The 13,094-nt window shown below is 53.1% G+C and overlaps 1 protein-coding gene and 1 long non-coding RNA gene across 4 annotated transcripts in view; one reads left to right on the forward strand and one right to left on the reverse strand.

Annotated features, from left to right (window-relative positions):
• The window catches only part of SAMD11 (sterile alpha motif domain containing 11), a gene marked incomplete at its 5' end in the record, with an annotated part of 64,020 nt that extends 56,679 nt beyond the window's left edge, over positions 1-7,341 (reverse strand). Inside the window, 2 exons of one of the 3 annotated variants that reach the window (XM_081341079.1) lie at positions 4,562-4,653; positions 6,798-7,341. In XM_081341079.1, the coding sequence (XP_081197205.1) occupies positions 4,562-4,653; positions 6,798-7,341 (636 nt within the window). Of the gene's footprint in view, positions 1-4,561; positions 4,654-6,035; positions 6,150-6,797 lie in introns of those variants that run through there. The other 2 variants (XM_081341081.1, XM_081341080.1) reach the window with 2 other exon arrangements.
• Positions 7,166-12,569, forward strand: LOC308675635. The gene is made up of 3 exons (XR_014028170.1): positions 7,166-7,254; positions 8,827-8,920; positions 12,309-12,569. It is a non-coding gene; the product is annotated as an uncharacterized lncRNA (long non-coding RNA).
• Positions 12,570-13,094: the final 525 nt, after the last annotated feature.

Raw genomic sequence — 13,094 nt, forward strand, 5'->3', positions numbered from 1 at the left:
GAGGGAGGGAGGGATGAAGGGGAGAGGGAGGGAGGGAAGGATGAAGGATGGTGGGATGAATGGAGAGACAGGGAGGGAGAGATGAAGGAATGGGGATGGAGGGAGGTATAGTTGAAGGAATGAAAGGATGGAGGGAGAGATAGATGGAAGGAGGGACAGAGGGATGAAGAAATGGGGGAGGGAGGGATAGATAGATGGCCGGATGGATGGATGGAAGGAGGGAATGAATGGGTGGGAAGATCCAGCCTCCAATTCTGGAGGGAGCTGCAACAGCGGTTATTGCGCCAACCTTGGAAAATTAGAAATCCCAGCGCCTCACTCCAGCTGGCCTGCCGCTGGACAGCTGCACAAGACAAGGGTTGACCCAGATTCTGAGGAACACACAAGCTGTTCAGGGTTCAAACCTTGACTCAGCCTAGCAGGTTGGACAGACAACGCAAGGAGCAACTCTAGATTAGGAGGTTGGTGAGAACCCTGAGACTCTCAGCAGGGCCGATTTAACAAGACAAAGCCTTCTGGTTGGTTGATCATTCAGCAGGTTGTGTGAACCTGGAACCGCAACTTAATGAACAATGTGAGGAGGTTAAGCCGTTTGGCACACACACCAGGCGCTGTTGTCATTTCAGCCAATCTTAAAGAAGCTGTTTTCCAGCTGTCAACAGGGTGGAGGTTGTTTAAACAAACACTAATCCGTCCAGGCATCCAAACTCTAAATAAACCTAGTTAAACAAATCTGCAAGCCGTCAAGATCTCCGACATAAGGAAGTCAAGAGCTGGTTCTTTTAGAGGGCAGATCCATGTTTCAGGACTGGCATCTAGCCAGCAAAGCATTAGGCTGAATTTCCGTGCCGTCCTTGACTTGCAACCATTCATTTAATGACCAAAGTTACAGCACTAAAAAAAAAAAGCCTCGTGACCATCTTTCACGCTTACGACCGTTGCAGCGTTCCCCAGAGCCACGTGATCAAGTTGTTAAGTGAATCCCGCGGTCGTTAAGCAAACCTGGCTTGCCCCTCCCCCTCCCCATCAAATTGGTTTGTGGGAAGGTCTCAAGTGGCAATCACACAAATCCGGGGACGCTGCAACTCTCCTAGGCACCTGCCCGTCACTGGTGCCCAATTTCTGATCGCGTTGACTGTGGGGAATGCTGCGGCGGTCATAACTGCGAGGACTTGTCGTAAGCCGCTTTTCTCAGTGCCCTTGTGACTTTGAACAGTCGCCTCAAGGACTGCCTTGTATACCACGCCACGCAAAACCTGCCTTCTGTTCTCGCGACGAAGACGCTGGCATTTTTAAAGAGGCCAAAAAAGCAAGATGTTGGATATTATGCCTTCCTTCCTGACGCGTTCGAAAAATTCTCCCAAGTCAAGAACAGAAGATCTTTACACAAAACAGAAGTGCCAGCTACTCCCGGCCACAGGCAGAAGAGCTGCTGTGTTCAAACTGAAAGTGAGGTGCGCTCCTGGGCATGCGTGTGCACACATGCCATGGAGTCAGCCCAGCCTAAAATTATACACTCATCTAGTCACCTGTGCCGAGTCAAGATTTAGCTCCGGGCGGCAAGGCGAGGAAGTGGTGGGGAAGCTGGTTTTCTTTAAATAGATTTAGCTTTCCTTTGAGCCTAAGGTGATTAATGGGGAGATATTTATAGATTGCTGAGTTAGCCCCCTAGGAAAGTTGTGATTATTCCTACAGGATCTGTCTGGGAGAAAGAAGCACACTGGGGGAAAAAAAGTGATTCAGTGATGCTTATTTTAAAGGCGGGGAGGGGTTAGTAGGGATAAACTATTCAGAAAAGTACTCCGGCCTCCCGTATTGCTAGCCAAAGTTAGCCTTCGTTTAGTATTCAACTGTTCAGCCTTTAGGGAGAGCGTGGCTGCTTTTAAGTTATTCCCGGCTAATAATTTAAAGCAATTATCTCCATGGAAAACACCTTTCCAGTTCTTTGCCTAGGGAGCTGGGGTGGAGCAAAAGTCCAACCCCCCCCCCCGCGCCCGAGAAATGGAGGGCAAGCAAATCCATGCAAATTTCTTTTTTTAATTAGAGATGGCACAGCTCTTCAGATCCTCCGTTTGATCTTCCCGCTTCAGAGGTATCGCTTCCAATTCTCATTTTCGAGGCGTGTTCGTACACACCGCAGCTAATGAGGCACAACATGTCTCAATCCATGTAAGTGGTGTGCAATTTTTGCCCCCACCCACCCAGCCGTCACACCATGGCGACGTTTCAACAACAGATCCACACAAACGCACACATTGGATTCGCTCTGGGCTGAAGGGTGGTTTTAAAAGTTAAGAGACCTCTGTACCAGGGGTCCCCAACCCCAGGTCCGTGGACCGGGACCGGTCCGCAGCGTGCCAGCAACCAGTCCACACAAACAAGCAAAGCCCCATCTGTGGGAAGAAAAAATGTGCCACTCACAGATGTTCAGAATAACAGCGTTGGAAGGGACCTTGGAGGTCCTCTAGTCCAGCCCGCTGCTTCAGCGGGAAAACCTATACCATTCCAGACTAGTGGCTGCCCAGTCTCTTCTTAAAAGCCTCCAGAGATGGAGCACCCACAACCTCTGATCAACAGAGAAAGGAATCCCTACGGATTGTACTCCGCTAAGCCCGTCCATATTTTTCATGATATTTTTGGATAAAATTTGAGGATCTGCTTACCCACTTATGGGCTTAATCCATGAACGTATAGGAGAAATATAGATACTTAAAAAATATTACCATACAAGAACATCGATGGAAAAGCCAAACTCAGATTTTGGGGTACATTTTAGCACCTACAAATTCTTGGCTCATCAGCAAGTATATATGGTATATATTTGCTGGCCCTATCTGATCCTCCTAACTAAAGCATAAAAATACCCAGTGAAGATCCTTGTTAGGTTTGCACAGCGTGTGAATCCTACTTTACATCATCATGTTTTATTAACACACCATTGACTGCATTCACACATTAGACTTAAGTCATAAATTTGTAATTTGCAAGACTGGAGTCACACCGGATCTTAAAGGCGTACGCGCACACACACAAAAGGCAAGCATTTAGAACTGAATGCACCACATTCAAACCGGGAATTTATTTTTGAGCATAGGAACTGCAGAGAATTTGCCTTCAGATATAAAAAAAATCTATGCTTGGCTACAAGTATTTCCAAGCCTCCTTCATTTCAGTTAGAAACAGCCTCTTTCTTCTATTAGGAAACACAAGGTTTTATTTTCGACTCATCTCTGCTAAGACTTTAATCTCGATTCTTTTTAAAATCTGTTCCTTGTTTCTTTTCCCAGATGTGCTTTAAAAATAAACAAGGCCAGACATCTGTTTTTCACCAGCCTTACAAGTTACCTACGCAATTCCAATCCCAGGGGTTTTTTCCCAAATGCTAAATTCTTCTCCCCCCCCCCCCAACCTTACAAACACCAGCATCTGACTTTGATTGCAAGACCGAATGGCAAAACTTGGCCGTGATATGGATGCCCCCATCAGAAAGTGGTGAGGCCGGTCTGTAGCCACACACACACACACACAGTGCAAGCCTTACCACCTGCGCACCACACCTGTCACCTGAGCGGCAGTCCACCAAACCCAATTTCCCCTCTGCCTCCGTAGTCACCATCCAGCTATTCCCCCGCTGCAGGATCCGCTTTCAGCCTCCAGCTCCAAAATAGCACCACAGCCTTATGAAATTATAAGAAGTCCATAAACCTTCGGTGGCACCAGCAGCCTTGATTTCCTTTCCCAAGCCTTCTTCCCTAAAGCATCTCTGGTGGAAACAGCAGATCTGAATGTTGTGAGGTTGCAGAAACAGGCTTCTTGCTCAACACGCTGCTGCAAAATGTGTACCTTTCCAAAACCGCAAAATGTGTACCTTTCCAAAACCGCAAAATGTGTACCTTTCCAAAACCGTGCAAAACTTGAAAAGGTTGGAAAAAAAAACACCCCAATAAAGAGGCAAGAGTAGCTTCCCAGACAAAGACGTTTCCAATGCCTGTGATGAAGCAGCTGCACGTTCAACTGCATTTCTTTATACACACACACACACACACACACACACACACACACACACACACACACACACACACGGAAGTCTTTTCTCTCTGGCCCCCAAGACAATAAGGCTGGCTTATTCCTCTGAGGGCAGTTAAGAAATAGGATGGATGGACAGATGGATGGATTGAATTTTCCCAAATAAATAAATAAATAAATTTCCCTCTCTCCCGCCCACTTCTTTTAAATCAGAACCAGTCTTTGCGCAGCTGGAGGTGAACGGCTGGCAAGCCAGCAAAACCTTAAACCTTTCTCCCTCTACTTTCCTCCCCCCCCCCCCGTGGAAAAAAAATGGCCTTCCATAAAACCGGTCCCAGTTGCCAAAACGGTTGCCCCCCCCCCTGCATTAAATGACAGACTTAATCCAGAAAGAGAAAAATAATAATAATAATAATAATAAAAATACAGAAGCAGCCAAAAAAAGTGGCATAAAGAGGAGAGGAAGGAAAAAAAAATCTGGGTTCATTTTGGGGGGGTTTGGGGGTTGGGTTTTTTTTTTTCACGATCATCTTACCACTGGAGACGAAATTCGACACCCAGGGCAATCACAGATTGGTGGATGTACCTGTAAAATTCCTTTGGACATAAGCGTCTTCAAACTTTTCCCTGGGTGCAGGAAGAGAAAAGGGGGGGGGAAGGGGCAGAGAAAGAGAAAGTGATTATTAGCTTGGTCTGGAGAAGGCGGCTTGCACAAAAGAGGCCAGCCCCCACTTCCCCCTCCCCTCCCCGACGCGGTCCCCCCCCCAAGCCCCCCAACTCGTTCCTTAATTGAACTCTCTCCCCATGAAAAGACAGCGTGCCCCCCCCACCCTCATTAGCCCTTAACTAATCCTCTTAGGAAAGAAAGAAAAAAAAAGAAGCTTGGCCAGACTGAAAAGGTGACTAATGGGGAGGGGGGCTAGGGGGAGGGGCCGGGCTGCTTTCCCCCCTCCCTTCCCCCATTCCAGATGCAGTGCACAAGGGGTACTATCCCCCCCCCACACGACTAACCGACCGCGAAGGCCGCGGAGGACGGAAGGGGCGAACAAGCTCTTCCCCCCCCCAGGCAGAGACGAGGTTGCAGCGGAGCAGGCTGAGGCTTCATTAGAGTGGCGGGCCAGTGGTGGGGGGGGGGAGACAGCCCCCTTCTTTTGCTCTCTCTCTCTTCCCCCCCCCCCGTTCTCCCTCCAGGCAATCAATAAACAAGGCGAGGTGTCAATCACCGCCTGCAAACGACCTTTCGCCGTTCTCGCCCCGTCTCTGCTCGCCGCATCCTGCTAATGATATGTCAAAGCCGCCTCTTCCGATTCCAGCCCCCCCCCGCCCGCTCCGCACACACACACACACACACACAGACACACACACACACACACACACAGAAATACAGGCAAAGACGCAGCCAGCGGGAGAAAGACCAAAGTCCCAGCCAGCTTGATGGGGCGCCCACGCCTCCGGCTGTTTCCGCGGTTGCAAAAGAGGGAAGCGAGCCGCAGCCGCGTCGGGGGGGGGGGAGACCGGGGGGGGAGGGAGACCCCAGCCCTGCCGCCCACCTGTCTTCGTGGGGTTTCCCCTCCCTCCTTTCGCTTTCGCACCCGAGGGAGACCGATCCCCGAAGCGGACTGCCACCCAAGCGTGCGTAACCCAAGCAACACACGCAGGACCGACTCCCGGGGGGGGTGTTTAGAGCTGGGGGGGTTAGAGTTGGGGGGTGGGCTAAGCGGCTCCTTCCCATGCAGCAGGGCTCCGGCTCCAAGCCGCCCCCACCCCGAGAACCGGGGGCGGAGAGCAGCAGCCAGGCATAAGGAAACCGGGGCGGGGATGGGGGCGCCTTAGAGGTTCCCCCCCCCCCGCAGCCCAGCCTTATTCGGGACGACGCCGCCGCCGGGCAGGCTGGCCAAGCGGCTTAGACGTAAACAACAGCTGGGCAGCCTCTTCGCCCGAACCCCGGGGCGCAAAGCGAGGCGCGCATTTCCGGAGCCCCCCGCCCCCCCGCCCCGTCCGCCACCCACCCGCTTCCAGGCGCCAAAGCCGCCGCCGCCGCCGCCGCCGCCGTCTCGGAGCGTTCCGGCTTTAGAAGGTCGCCGCGGCTCCATTTGCAGCAAGCGAGGGCTGCGCTCCGCGCCAGGCGGCCGGGGGCTCGAAGTGAACGCGCGGCTCCAGCCTCCGTCTGCCTTTCCCCCCCCCCCCGGGCGAACGGGAGGAAGGCTCCCTCCCCCGCCCGCCCCCTCCCTCCCTCCCTCCCTCCCCTCCGCCGCTCCTCTTTGCCCGCCCCGAGCGGGGGACGCACCTCCGAAGTCTCTCGCGCCTCTGCGCAACTTTCCAACCGCGCGGGGAACTCCGACACGCACTCCCGCGCTTCCGCCCCCGCCGCCGGGCGCTCCCCGCGTGCACGCGCCCCGGGTCCACACCGAGGGCGAGAGCGGGGGGGGGGAGGGGGTAGGAGAAGCCGCAGAACATCCCCCTCGCCCGCCTCCTCCCAACCGAAGGCGCGCATTGCAATCCAAGACGGCCCCAGCGCCCGCACCGCCCCCCCGGGAGATCCCGCATCGGGGTGTCAGAGGGACACCTCCCGGGATGGGTCCCCCGGTCAAACGCCTGCGCCTCCCGCAGTCCGTACCCAACGCGACCGAACGGCATGCAGCAGCAAGTGGCGAGCGTGCCTCTGCCCAGGGGCAGAGCGCCCCGCCGGGCAGAGCCTCGGGACGGAGCGGCCGGCCTCGCTCACCCTCCACGGTCCGCGCCCGCTTTTGGGCCGGGGACGCCGCCGGTACCTTTGTGCCGGATGCTCCGCTTCCAGTCCTTGGCCGTTTCGCGGCCGCTGACGAACTGGAACTCGTTGGGGGTCAGCCACTCGCCCCGGTAGCGGATGGAGGGCCCTTTGCTGCCCTGGCAGAGTTTGCGGATGTAGAGCAGCGCCCGGTTGTCGCCGCACTCCACCTCCAGGCACGGCTCGCCGCGGTCGAAGAAGGGCTGGAAGTCCGGCGCGGCGGCAGCGGCCGAGGAGGCGGCGGCGGCGGAGGCGGAGGAGAAGCGCTCCAGCAGCAGCTCCTCGGGCAGCGGCGGCGGCGGCGGGGGGGCGGCGGCGGCGTGGAAGTCCAAGTAGGCGCGCTGCTGCTGCTGCTGCTGCTGCTGGTGGGCGACGGCGGCGGCGAAGAGCTGCTCGTACGCCGCCGGCGGGTGCGGGGTCACCACCGGGATGGCGGCGGCGGCGGCCGCGAAGGGCACCAGGTAGTCCGGCAGCGCCTCCATGGGCGGGTGGAAGGCGGCCAGCGCCAGCTCCTCGCGGTCCGGGCGCTCCCTTTTGATGGCCGGCATGGTGGCGGCGGCCTCTCCCGCTTCCCAAGCGGCTCGGAAGCAGCAGCAGCCGCCGCCAGCAAGCGCAGAGGAGGAGGAGGCGGCTGGCGAGGCGGCAGAGGAGGCGGCGGCGGCGGCTGCAGCCCCGGGGCGCCGGACTCCCGCAGCCAGCGACGGCAGCTTAATGCGCCCGAGAGGAGCTCCCCGCGCCGGCTGCAGCGCGGCCCCTCCGGCGGCAGGCTTGACATTTCGGCCAGCGAGGGGGCGCCGCCGCCGCCGCCGCCGCAGACATCGCGGTCGCCAAAGGGTTATTGATCTCCCCTCCCTTCTCCCTCCCCCCCCCAATACACGCCGCCGCCGCCGGCCGGAGAAGCTCCCCCCCCCCGCCGCCCCGGAGGTTGACCTGTTGGCCGGCCGCTGGAGCAAGTTCAGGGCTGGCTTTCCTCCTCCCTCCCCCCCTGGAAAAGCCAGCCGCCCGCCAGATCCACGCGTGCCTTTTCAGCTTCCCCACCCCCAGACCCCACGCTGCCACGCCGCCCTTTTCTGCCTCCCTCCCTCCACCCCCCCCCCCCCGCCGCGCAAAACTTCAAAAACTGCCCGACGTCCCGGCGTTAAGTTGGAAGCGTCCCGGCGATCTCGCCGCCTCTTTTAGAGCAACTTCCCGACATCGTCCCGAAGCCCAAATTCCGCACGCCGCTTTTTCTCTTTGCGCACCCCCCCCCCCGCTCCCAGGCCGCCGCCGACCCCCCCCCCCCCACGAAAGGCAGCCCGGCTGGCTGGTGGCTGACGATGCCAAGCAGATTCGGACAGATGCCCTCGCTGGGACCGCAAGGAAAGGGATGGAGTTGGAAAGGGATGGAGTTGGAGTTGGAGGAGGGGGGTGATGTGGGCTAGGCTTCCTTCCCCATGTGTGTGAAAAGACTGGGGTATCTCACTTCTAAAATGGGGGTGTGTGTCTACCACTTGGTGCCCAAACTGACCCATTGCACACAGAGGGGGAATGGAAGAGGGGAAGCTGTTTGGCTATGGGGTGGGGGGGTGGGGGTGGAGTGGGGCGAGTGACAGCCATGGGGCCACATAACATAAGTCCCTCTGCAGCCTGGCCCCTGAACTTTTCACACACACACACACACGCACCCAAAGTCTGTTTCAAGAAAGAGGAAGACAGTGCTAACTCGTTCGCAAACCACGATTTATGGGTTAGCGTGTCCCGCGGAACAGCCCGATCATGACTTGTTCAGTAAAGGCAGATCATGCAAGCTCCGTTCTTAAAATTTATATCCCCGCTTTAGGCTTTGCCTTCTGAGGCAGCCAGCAGTAATACAAGAGAGACCAAATTACAGTAAACCACACCTGAAAAAAAAACCACGATTTACACCCATCTCACATGGAAAGAGGCAGGATGCGGGACCGGAATTAGCGACAGGTTGTTAAGCGAAAGGGTCCCTAAGTGAAACTGCAACCACGGTGCTTACCATCTGACTTCAGCTTTCCTTTGCTTTGCAGAACTGCAGCAGCCGTAAACGCAACAATGGCCACCGATGTGCCTTTCCTATCACCATCGTGACTGCCGACCGTCACTGTGCAAGGCAGTTGCTAGGTGAGGACTATCTGTGGGAAATACAGCCTTGTTTCTCACCCTCCCTCCATACTTGCCTAGCCCAAGCAAACGTTTTATTGTCTGGATTGCATTCTCTATTCCATGAAACAATTACCCTGTATTTGGTAAGTTTCAGATTGCGCTGTCCTACATCCTTCTCCTAAGACAGGGGTCTTCAAACTTGGCCCTTTGATGACTTGTGGACTTCAACTCCCAGAATTCCTCAGCCAGGCATGCTGGCTAGGGAATTCTGGGAGTTGAAGTCCACCCATCTTAAAGTCCTCGAGGTTGGGAAACATTGTTTTAGAACAGGGGTCTTCAAACTTGGCCCTGTGATGACTTGTGGACTTCAACTCCCAGAATTCCTCAGCCAGCGTGCCTGGCTGAGGAATTCTGGGAGTTGAAGTCCACAAGTCATCACAGGGCCAAGTTTGAAGACCCCTCTCCTAAAACGTCTGGCCTGGGTCACTACGTCCCCTGATCTGCAGTTGACCCAATCCAGATGTTCTGACACGTAAAACAGCCAGATAAATCATCAGCCCATAATCAGTGCATGAAAAAGGAAATGAAGACCCACACCCTGCCTTTGGGGTTAACTCCCCACTGAAGAAGCAAGGAGCTGATTTTAGCTTTAGCGTTGGGCTCACAACCCCAGGATGGGATGGAGGCAAAGGACTTTGGCGAAATATATTTTAATTGCCAGCCTTGTGGCTTCCGTAAAAAAAAAAAAATGGGGGGTAGGCGTGAACATCTCACATCCATACGCCTCCTAGCTGGCTTGCCAAAAATGTCCAAGAGAAAAGAAAGGACACAGGTAAGTCCTCGTCTTAAGCCGCAGTTGAGCCCAAAATTTCCGCCACTAAGCGAGGCCGTTGTTGAGTTTTGCTCCACTTTGTGACCTTTTTGCCATGCTTCTTAAGTGAATCGCTACAGTTAGTAACCCAGTTAAAGTGAGTCTGGATTCCCTCCTTGACTTTGCTTGTCGGAAGGTTGCAAAACGGGACCGTGTGACCCCAGGGGGACGCTAAAACTGCCCTAAGTACATGCCAGTTGCCAAGCGTCCGAATTTTGATCACATGATCATCGGGGCTGCTGCAATGGCCGTTAAGTGGTAAAACTGGTCATAAGTCACTTTTTTCAGGACCCTTGTAACTTCGAACGGTCACTAAAGAAATGGTTGTAAGTTGAGGATTACCTGTGAAATATGAGCTATTTTCCACCCCTCTGAGGGACGCAGATTTGATTTCGAGGCAAAGAATCCCACCAAGCGAATTGTCTCTCCCCAGTTAAGGTGGAAACATCTTGTCTGCCAGCCACTTGTCTGAAATGGTATAGGGTTTCCTGCCTGAGCAGGGGGTTGGACTAGATGACCTCCAAGGTCCCTTCCAACTTCAACGTCTTCTTCTTCTTCTTCTTCTTCTTCTTCTTCTTCTTCTTCTTCTTCTTCTTCTTCTTCTTCTTCTTCTTCTTCCTTCTTCATCATCATCATCATCATTATTATTATTATTATTATTATTATTATTATTATTATTATTATTATTCTCTCCCCCTCCTTCTCCATCTTTCTCTTTCTTTTTCTATATCTCTTCCTCTCTCATTCTCTCCTCCCTCTCTCCCTCATTCTCTCTCCCTCCTCCCTCCCTCTCTTTCTTTCCCCCTCCCTCTCATTCTTTCTCCCTTTCATTCTCTCTCCCTCTCATTCCCTCCCTCCTCCCTCCCTCCCTCCCTCTCTTTTTCTCTCTCCATTCCTCTCATCCTCCCTCCCTCCTTCTCTCTCTCATTCTATCTCTTCCTCTCATTCTCTCCCCCTCTCTCACTCTCCCCTTCATGCTTTCTCTCCCCCTTTCATTCTCTCCCTCCTCTCTCATTCTCTCTCTCCCTCTCCTTCTCTCCCTCCCTCCCTCCCACTCTCTCTCTCATTCTCTCTCTCCCTCCCCCTCCTTCTCTCTCTGTCTCTCTCTCTCTCTGTCTCGCTAAGAATTAGTGTTGCAAAACCAGTTTTTCAAACCCCGTCTTGCTTCTGTTCAAACACCACCTGCCTCAGGAGAGCACAGCAAATGCAGGAGACATTCTTTAAAATCCTGAGTCAGAGAAAGTCCTCTCCAGTTATCAGAGGAAGAGCCAGGAAGAGCCTTTAATGTCATCCATTTATTTATTCAGTTTATATTCGTCTCTCTTTGCATCATCAGGAATTTCACATTCAGCCCCATTCACAGCCCGCCGAAGGGTCTCAGCTGGCTGGGTGACCCCAAAGGTTCCTTTCTCAACACCTGAAGAAGCAAACTCTTATAAATCATTGTAGAGGTAGTCCTCGGCTTACAACCGTTCATTTAGTAACCATTCAGAGTTACAACGGCATTGGGGAAAGTGAGTTATGACCGTTTTTCACACTTATGACCGTGCCCGCATCCCCATGGTCACGTGACCAAAATTCGGACACTTGGCAACTGACTCACACTTACGACAGTTGCACTGTCCCGGGGGTGTGTGTGTGTGTGTGTCACATGATCCCCTTTTGCGACCTTCTGACAAGCAAAGTCAATGGGGAAGTCAGTGATTCACTTAGCAACCGTGGCAAGAAAAAGTCATAAAAAGGGGACAAAATTAACCAAATGTCTACACTGATCAAACAGAAATTTGGGGCGTAACTTGAGGACCACCCCTTGATCGACAGGCTTTTTCTGTTGGGCTGTTTTATTTTTATTTTTTTTTTGTAAACCGTCCGGAGTCACCGCGAGCACGTTGGGCGGCCCTACAAAATCTCCTTAATAATTTTTTTTAAAAAAAAATATGAAATGATTGACGGAGCAGCGCAACCAGACGCCGCCAGCCGTTTCCCTTGGCAGCTTCTAAAAGGCTGCGCCGGGGAGTCCCTCGGAGACTTCAAAAGGCATCCAGCTGTTGCAGAAACAGCCTCCACAGCTGGGTTTCCTTTTGTTCCGAGCGGTGGTGCAGACGCAGACCCCTGAAGCTTGAAGATTCAAAGCCCCCGAGCCGGTGGGGCGGACGAGAGAGGTCAGACTTGCCTACAGCCAGATTGCTTCATTAGATGAGACACATTGACAGCAGTCGGCAGAAGAGAAGAGGCAGCGAGGCCTTTGTGGGGGTTTTTCTTGGGGAGGGGGCAGGAAAAAGGAAGGGTCCAGACAAGGAGGGGGGCCTTCCTTTCCTTTTTTCTAAGGAGAACTGGAAAAAGGCCGCTTTAATCCACTGGATTAATAGCCAAACCGTCTTCCCCAGCTCCTCTCTCGGAAATTGCAAATGCGAGAGAAAAGTTTTTGCTCCACCGGCTTTGGTGGGAATCCTTGATTATCTGATCGGAGCCGCGCAGGAGGAGTTCTGTTTGTTTATTCGGGTCTTATTTCTGGCTTTTAATGTCATTCCCCAGGCAAAGGATTAATTGAACTAAACTGTTGCCACAGCAACCCTACAAATACGCGGCTTTAATCAAAGGAAAGTCGGACGGGATCAGAAGGGAGACGGCAAGACCGCAAAACAAAACAAATCAGGGCTGGGCGAAGCAAGAAGCTGATTCCCTGGTGTCAAATCATATTGCAGAACAACGTCCCCAAGTCATAAAAAGGGAGCAAGTTTCTAAGACCCCTGCTCCTCTACCTGTTACGCAGCTCTGGGCTATGCAGTCTCTTATCTGACCGCCCTTGCCAGCAAAGTCAATGGGCGAAGCCAGATTTGCTTAACGACGGAGTGATTCATCAATTGCAGTTACTCACTTCTCACCCATGGCTAAAAACACTCTGGAACTGGGCATGGCTCACTTCACAACTGCCTTGTTTAGTGAAGGAAAATTTGGTGACCCTAAATCTCCAAATTCTGACCCAATTGTGTTTGTAAGTTGAAGACATTAGAGGAAGCAGGAGGCACTCCCATTTTGGTGCCAACACAGAATGGGTTATTTAAATTGATACAACTTCTGCACACGCACCAAAAAGAGAAGGATGGGATGGGATGGGATGGGATGGGATGGGATGGGATGGGATAGAATAGAATAGAATAGAATAGAATAGAATAGAATAGAATAGAATAGAATAGAATAGAATAGAATAGAATAGAATAGAATAGAATAGAATAGAATAGAATAGAATAGAATAGAATAGAATGCAGGATAGGATAGGACAGGACAGGACAGGACAGAACAGAATAGGATAGAAATGTT

This window comes from Vipera berus (genome assembly GCF_964194415.1).
Source record: "Vipera berus genome assembly, chromosome: 17".
NCBI lineage: Eukaryota > Metazoa > Chordata > Lepidosauria > Squamata > Viperidae > Vipera > Vipera berus.